The sequence below is a fragment of the Echinops telfairi genome, unplaced genomic scaffold, assembly GCF_000313985.2.
Source record: "Echinops telfairi isolate 266 unplaced genomic scaffold, ASM31398v2 ScPeMD7_31;HRSCAF=116, whole genome shotgun sequence".
NCBI classification, from domain to species: Eukaryota; Metazoa; Chordata; class Mammalia; order Afrosoricida; family Tenrecidae; genus Echinops; species Echinops telfairi.
This window is the reverse complement of record NW_022103928.1, coordinates 7,431,087-7,439,349: the sequence shown is the minus strand read 5'-3', so window position 1 is coordinate 7,439,349 and position 8,263 is coordinate 7,431,087. Positions and strand designations below refer to the sequence as shown.

Below are 8,263 nucleotides of genomic sequence, written 5' to 3'. Positions count from 1 at the left end.
GGGGGGGGGGAGCTCTGGGTGGTCTTGAATCTCTGAGTGCTTGATTATCAACCAAACGCCTTGGGCTTCCTTTCTCTTCTTATTCTGGAGTGGATTTTTCAGTCTACTGCAGAGGGGCAGTGGTGGGGGTAGGGTAGGGATCTTGCCCCTTCCAGACCGCCCTGGACATTTGTTTATCTCACCTTACCCTTCACTTAGCCCTGGTGGTCTAGTGGTTACACATTGGGCTGCTAAATGCAAGGTTAGCAGTTCCAAACCACCAGCAGCTCCAGAGGAGGGAGACAGGGCTTTCTACTCCCGTAAAGAGTGACAGTCTGGGGAATCACAGGGCAGGTCTGCCCTGTTCTATAGGGCTGCTACGAGCCAGCACTGACTCTATGGCACTGAGTTTGGCTTTGGACCATTCACTCAGGAGCCCTGTAGGTTAGGGATTGGGCTGCTAACCCCCGGCTGGCTATTCAAACCCACCAACCGTTCTGCAGGAGCAAGAGGAGGCTGGGAAACCCTGTGGGCAGTTCTACTATATCCCTTCGTGTCACCGTAAACTGTTAGAAACTAGTGGCTTTAGGTTTTGTGCCTTTCCCTTGGAGGAGCTGCTGTGGGGCACCACCTTACAGGCTGGGCTCCCCAGAGCCGCCAGTCCCCACAACAGCCTTGAATCTGAACCAAGTTAATTAGCATTTCTCACAGCAACGAGTCTCCACTTCTTCCTAAAGAAGCATATTCAGGGAAGGCATGCATTCGAACATGGTCTGGGCTGCTTTGAAACCTGCAGTCGGGCTGAGTGAGGTGAGCAGCGTGGAAGGACAGGGCTGCTGGTCTCCAAATCACAAGTCAAGGGATCTGCGCCCTGCCGAGGGTTGATTACTTCCAGGTGCAAGGAACAAGCTCGACTGGGAAGTAGTACCACCCTGAAAGGTCATGGAGCTGGGAGAACAGAACCTGCAGATTGCAAAGCCTCCTACAGGAGGTTTGCTCGGCCTCAGGCTAGGCCAGGTGGAGAGGGACTGTGGACATGTTCACAGTCAGGGTAAGCAGATGTCCTCTGCAAAGGGGAGAGAGAGAATGGCTGGGCTGTGCAGGTCTTTGGGCTCTGCTACACCCCCCACCCCCACCCCCCGCCTTTCTTCCTCCTCCTCTGTTGTAGCAGGAGGGCAACCACAAACAACATGAACAAATGAACATGGCTTGTGGCAAGACAACTCCACTCAGAGCCTCCCCTATTCTTTATAGGTGATCAAATACACATTTTAGGCTATTGAACAAATGAAAAAGCCACTGCCTAGCTGTGGAAGGGGGGTGGCGGGAGGGGCTACCCCCTGCTCTAACCAATCAGCAGCATGAGGAGCTGGACGGAGCTGGGGAGGATCTTGGAGCAGTGGAAGCTCCTCCTCTGTCCGGTCTTCAGCCTGTAGGCCAGTCACACTGGGCTCATCAGAAGCTGCAGCCGCATGCCCAGGCCTCCTTGCTAGGTGCAAAAGCTAGCCTGCCCCTAATTTGTGTTCCTCCGCACTCGGGACTCCTTAAACCAAAAGCCTGGTATGAAGACCCAGTAAAGGCCTGCAGTTGGCCACTTCACGGTGCTGGGAGGGAGCGCTCAGCCCCCACCTCATGTCTCCAAATCGCCTTAGCGGTGTGAGGTGCACGAACCGTGGAGCAAAGCACCGCCTGCCGGACAAGAGAGAGACGTACTTGTCCTCAGTCCAAAATTTATATCTGAGTCACCAGTGAGCTTTGGAACGTTAGTGTGTGTGCCATGAACTCGTGGGTTTCTACTGAGTAAGACCTGCAGTGGTTCTTCTGCCTGACTCGTGAGTTCTCAAGGGTCTCTATCTACCTACAGGGTGCCCATTCAACTTGAGTCAGTGAGCCAAACTACCGCCTTTTGCCCTTGCTTGGTCCCGACCCCCCCACCCCCAGCAATCACAACAGCAGTGAATCAGTCAGCAGCCTTGGTCAATTTTGCCTGATGAATGCCGGGGCCTGAAAAGTAGCCTAGCCTCTCAGCGATCTCAGTCCCTCACAAGTACTCCCCCGAGCCTGCTGCTCCCAACAGCCACCTGGACACGTCTTAACAGAGTTCTACAGCAGAAGGGGCCTTGGAGATCATCTGAGACCAACGTCCTCCACATTCACATGAGCAAAGGGCAGAGAGGGAGGCCAACTTGGGACTTGCTCCGGGTCACACTGTGGGAGGGGATGGAAGTCGGGGAGCCTGATTTAATTACACCAAATCGAAATGGTAAGTTGCCTTTCTCCTTTGTTCAGGCAGTTTCTTGACAATGAGGCCCCAAGTCAAAGTTGGTCAAGAACCTGTAGCTCTCAGTGGCCTTGGCGAGGAAACACACCTCCTTTCTGGAGAGCTTCTGCAGAGCTGGGCTTGTGGAGTTGATAAAGAAAATAAGCAAGCAAAACCCTCATGACTTTTTGATTAATACTGGAAGTGAAACTATAATTAATGTTCCCTGAGGAACAGAAACGGCATCTGCTGATTGGTGAGCTCCACAGCACAGCTACTAGGCAGAGCCTCTGGTCCAACACTTTTGTTTAAATTCGAGTTTCGAATTCAGGCGCTGTTGCCTGGGATACATCTGCAGGCCCTCGCAGTCTGGCGGTGGGTACCTGCATCATCTGACCCGCGATGGCCTGGCTCCATCCAGGGTGGCCTTCATTGCAGTGCCTCCATCACATGAGGGTAATTTGGAAACAGATTGTTCATTTTGTATCGCCTTTCTGGCCAGGGGTTGAAAGCGCAGAGGCAAGTGACAGCGGGGAGCATCCTTTCTACTGTAACAATGCTCCGGTGCGCTGGCCCCGCCCTTCCGCAAATCAGAAAGCTCAAAGAAGTCAGACTGGAAGTGGGAGCCTTTTCTTTTTCTTTTTTGGGTAATATTACAATAACAGGGCATCTTATTACTCAGGGCATCTGAGATGCAATAAAATCCAGTCCTTGTTTTTTGTTTTTTTTTCAAATGGGTTATTGACTCTTGAACAGCATGGGAAATGGGAAATTTATCATATCTGAGCAGGGCTGTCAATTTCTGTCTGTAACTCATTGTTAAAGGTGCAATCAGCAATTGGATCCACCTGCCAAATATTGGTTTAATCGCACTGTTTTCATTGTGAAAAAGATGATTTTTTAAAGAAAGCACACAAAAGAGATGAACATGAATCGTGATGGAAACAATGGGTCCACACACCTATTCAAACCATTGTCAGCATTCCTGACTGCCTTGAATTCTCCTTCCATTCTCTGCCCAGTCACTGGGACTGAGGGCGCATTAGCATTTCAGTAGACCAGTCAATCAGCCCCTCTCTTAGAGAGAATCTCCTCCCCAAACACAGATGTGATACGTTACAAATTCCTGCTCATGAAGTGATGATTGACTATCTACCTGACAGATCACATAATAACATTTTTGTTACTATTGTTTCAAATAGAATGTAATTTGTTATTATTTTTTTGCCTCCAGAGTGACAAACTGAAGATCGGGTTTAGATTTTTGAAAACAACAAATCCAATATCTATTCGCCTCTTCTGATCCGTGCAGTCAAGCAAAACAAAATCTCGTTTTAATTTTCAAGACTAAATGTCTTTAGAAAACAAATCCAAAAAAACCCCTTCACTGCATTTTATTGAGTTACACCCAGTGACTCCAGCCTTCACCTTGTTTGCAACACAGTTTCTATGTTTGAGAGTCTGACAAAACAAGCAAGAACGTAGTAACTGGAAATAAGGCACTTACGTTTATAAAATACTGCTTTAAAAGATATGTGGGGCAGAAGTTCATAGATCTTTTCTAACACCGTGGCTTCGCCCACTAAGGAGGCATTTACATTCCAGACTTGGAAGACATCCTCCCGGTCTCGGATGCTGACGCTCACTCCGACCACTTCGTCATCTGAGGGGAGGAGGGGGAAGAGAAGGGAGTGAGAATCTTTGGCCAGCCTGCACTGTGTTCTAAGCACTTTATTACTGTAGCCATAGGTCAAGGCGAAGATGGACAGGCAGTGAAGCGAGAGGAACAAAAATGAACGCTTGTTTTGTTTTCTTTTTTAACAAATGCACAATTTAATTTTCTGTCAGTTTAAACCCTTGAGGGGTACAGCATCACACGGATTCTGTGTCCAATGGCTATAGCAGGCAGGTTGCTCTGGAATGTGGCTGGAACCATGCCACTGCTCCCATGGGCACGAGTTACCTTTCCCCAGATGACTGGTTTTGTTAGGCTTGCCGCCAGGAGTCACTGTGTTGTCCTTTGCTTTGCACACATCTCTTGCCTAAATAAAATTCCATTTCATCTCTGGCGTAAACACCTTCAATTTTAAGAAGAGCGGTGTGCTCCCTCTGGTTCTGGAGACCGTGTTTATCGGGGTCTTGGACCCAAAATGGCCTGGGACCACAGCCTTTCAGACATACTTGCCACTTAGAAGTCCTGTTCCCAGAAGGCCCCCAAATTTCTGGCAACCAGAGAAATGCTTGTTCTCTAAGGGTAAGGTGACCAGACATCCCGCTTTTGGCGGGACAGTCCTGATTTTTGACAATTTTTCCCATGTCCCACGGCGTTTTAAAAAGGTCCCAATTTTTGGAAAGAATGCACGACAAGCTAGGGTATACGGTTTTCGGCTGCCATGTGGCTATTTCGCCAGGATATGAGTTTTATCAATAGTGTCCTGCTTTTGTCCCGCTTTACCAATGTTAAAATCTGGTCACCTTATCTAAGGGGCATCCCTGGAATAAAGCAAATCCGTGCATAAAAACTGCAGCGGGCACACTGCATGGATCCAGGGGCTTCGATAAATGAAGGGGCTTCAGCCAAAGAATTTTCCAGAGAAATCATTTATCCTTTTCAACATGTTAAACAGCCTTTTGACTTTCTCACTCTGTTTTGATTAGGCTCACTCTGAAATGACTGTATCACTCCCTACACTCTGAAAGGGAACTAACATGAACTTCTCAATTCCTTACTGTCTTGGATGCAAACAGCAAGCATGGATCCGGACTCCCTGCCAAGTGCCCAGAGTCCCCTGGAGTGGTTAGTGCTAGCTGCCCCAAGCTATGTGTTCCCTGTTGCCCATCCAGGTGCTGTGGTCTGCTGACCACCTTTCCTGTGCATTCTTCCTGTTCTAGGGGCGCAAAGGATTGTCCTCCACTCCTGTAAAGACTTACAGCGCAGGACACCCATACAGGGTTGCCAGCAGGTGGAACGCACTTGAGGGCAGGGGGTGGAGTTTGGGATTTGACTTACTAACCTCCAGGTTGGCAGTTTGACCTCACTCTGTGGTACAGCAAAGGAAGGCCTGGCCAAGGTGACAGCCAAGAAAACCACATGAAGCAGGTCTACTCTGACACATGGGGTCTCCATGAGTGGGGATGGACTGACTGGCCAGGAGCTTTCCCCCCCACTTTTTATTACAGTTCTTCAAGCGGATGGACATACAGGAAGGCACTAGTGTATATCAGGTACTTCTGCTTGTTTAAACACTGGCTCTAGGGCTGCCTTCACTTCAGAATGACTTATACGACTTCAGGAGCAAAGATTGTGACATCTGGCTTTACATGTGCATGACATGCCACGCAACCAGCCAGCCAGCTCTCTACGCTGTGCCCGAGCCTCACTATGTGAATGTGCAAGATTACCCAGTGCCATTAAGTCCATTCGGACGCACAGGACCCTGCAGGACACAGCAGAACTGCTCCGCGGTGGTCTGACACGGTCAGTCAGCTTAGGAGAAGACGGCCCCGTCTTTCTCCTGAGGAGTGGCTGCTGCATTTGAACCACTGACTCTGAAGTTAGCTTCCCAATGATGAACACACTGTGCCCACCAGGACTCCTCTGTGAATGATGAACATTACCAAAGTTAAGGCAGTTTGCCTACCTTGCTGCATTGGCTGGCTTCCATAAATCTACATATGCATGCCATCAGTTTGTTCAAGGCATCTTTTGGAAGTTCAGCTATTCCAGCATTTAAATACAATTAAAATAGGGGCATGTCCACTCTGCCCCAAGTACTTACAGGACAGAGTAGAACTCTTTCTGTGGCTATAAATCCTTCTGCAATTTGCTTATTTTAAATAAAATTACCTCCTCCTTCCTGCTCTTCCTCCTCTTTTCTATCTTCCCTCCTTAAATACATTCGATCCTGGCTAAATGCATAGGGCATGACACTAAAAAGTTCCAGACAAAACCAATAAACATTCCAAACCCAAACCAAATTCACTGCCATCCAGTCCCCGCCAACTCAAGGACCCTATATGACAGGTGGATGTGTCCCTGCGAGGTGCTCAGACTAACTCTGGACGGGGCACAAAGCCCGTCTTTCTTTCACAGAACAGCTGGCGGTTTTGATCTGCTGACCTTGCAGTTAGCAGCCCAACACATAACCTCTCCTCGACCAGGGCTTCTCAGATAAATGTTCGAAGGCAGGCCAAGTTAGGCTACAGGGTTAGAGGTGATCTGGATGACCACCTTTTGGTGGAGAGCAGACAGAGTGGAGAGGGGGGGGGTGGTGGTGGTGGTAGGCGGGTGGCTGCTTTCTACCGCTTGTTCTGCATGCTTGTTGAAAGGACCATGTTCAAAGTGTTGGCAGTTCCTGCCAAGCAAAATTCTGTGTATGTGTCATATGTAAAAAAGAAGTTACCAATAAAAAGAAAAGTACCTGATATGGCCAGTTAGACATCTGTTGCATCAGATGTTTTACGTAGATGTCTATTTTTAATTTGCACTTTAAAGATAACACTTATGAGCCCTCAATACAAATTTGATGTGAAGAGCAACCAAGTAAGGATGAAAGCTGTACAGTCTGAAGAACTGTTAAGAACGACCACGAAACCGCCGGAGGAGATTCTCAGAAAAGCGCTAGTGTTGCCTCATCTTCTGACACTGCTCACTTCAGCCTTCCTGGACAAGCAGGCCGCTGTCAGGATGGAGGCAGTCAACATCTCAGTGTGGCGCGGCTTTGGGTGAGCACAGCCAGATTGTCCACTGGCTCAGCCCTCTCTCAAACTGTGACTCGTGCTTGGGCAGACCTCTCAGCAGACAGATAACATCAAGAATCAACCAACAAAACCTGGTTCTGTTCAGTGTGCTGGCTGCACAGGACATTAGAGCTAGAAGGAGGCTCTCTCTAAAGATGAGGTCGTACAGTCTGATGAGATCCACTGACTGATTTAAAGTTGCACAACTAGATAATGGAAGAACCAATGGTTAATAGTAGCTGATTGTTATTAATGGGGTATTTTCTCTAGTTCTGGAAGTGGAACTAATTCATACAGAATGCTTTCTGCACCTGGAATGTACATATTTAGAATTATATACATACTGCCAAGTTCCTAACTACTCTCTAGTAAAACAGCAGTAGTCTGTGTTTTAATGATGAGGTCATCTTACCTAGGCTGAAATGAGGGGAAAACAAGAGGTAAATAAGACACAAGTAGAATTCTGGAATCTGAAACTTTCAAAGAGGTCTTGAAGCACTTACTGATGAAGACCAACAACTGTAGCCTTCCATATGGATTCCTGTACAAACTCAATGATCGAAACCCAAAGTCTCCCAACTGGGTCAATGGACAACATCGTGACAAACAAGCGAAGACTGACGTTGTCAAGGAGTTTGTTCCACTCGGATCATAATCCCCGCTTGTGGAAGCAGCAGTCAAGAAGTCCAGTGATATCTCGCACTGGGCAAGTCTGCTGCACTAACCTCTTGACAGTGGGAAAGGGGAAAATGTCACTTTGAGGACTACGGTGTACCTGATCCAAACCATGGCATTTCCAATCACCTCACGTGCTTGCAAAAGTTGGGCAATGAATAAGGAAGACCTAAGGAGAATTGACGTCGTTGAAGTATGGTGCTTGGGAGAGTATATTTAAAGTATCCTGGATTTCCAGAAAAGTAAGCAAATCTGTCTCAGAGGAAATAATATCCAAAATGTTCCTTTGCCTCGCATACTTTGGATGTATTCTTGGAGGATCCCCATCCCTGGGAAAGGGCATTCTGTTTGGTGAAAAAGAGGCCCGGACAAGGTGGATTGACGCAGTGGCTGCAGCTGTGGCGTCAAGCCTAAGAACCCCCGTGAGGGTGGTGCAGGGTTCGGCAGTGTTTCGTTCTGTTGTGCGCAGGACCTGGCTGGCTGGATGCAAGCCGTTCTGTGGGTTTGGCAAGGCCTTCATGGATTGCAAGGTGCATGGGTGGCACAGCGGTTCAAAGGCCGCTGTCCAAGCCCACCCAGCAGTCTTCAGAAGAAAGACTTGGCAAGCTA

At 48.3% G+C, this 8,263-nt stretch overlaps 1 protein-coding gene and 1 pseudogene across 2 annotated transcripts in view; both read right to left on the bottom strand.

The window, feature by feature from the left end:
- Positions 1–8,263, bottom strand: part of EIF4E3 (eukaryotic translation initiation factor 4E family member 3) — a 107,373-nt gene that overhangs the window by 3,471 nt on the left and 95,639 nt on the right. For both annotated transcript variants that reach the window (XM_045289974.1, XM_045289975.1), the window contains one exon: positions 3,747–3,902. In XM_045289974.1, coding sequence (XP_045145909.1) covers positions 3,747–3,902 — 156 coding nt within the window. The remainder of the gene's footprint in view (positions 1–3,746; positions 3,903–8,263) is intronic.
- LOC105978587 lies at positions 3,930–4,490 on the bottom strand (annotated as a pseudogene).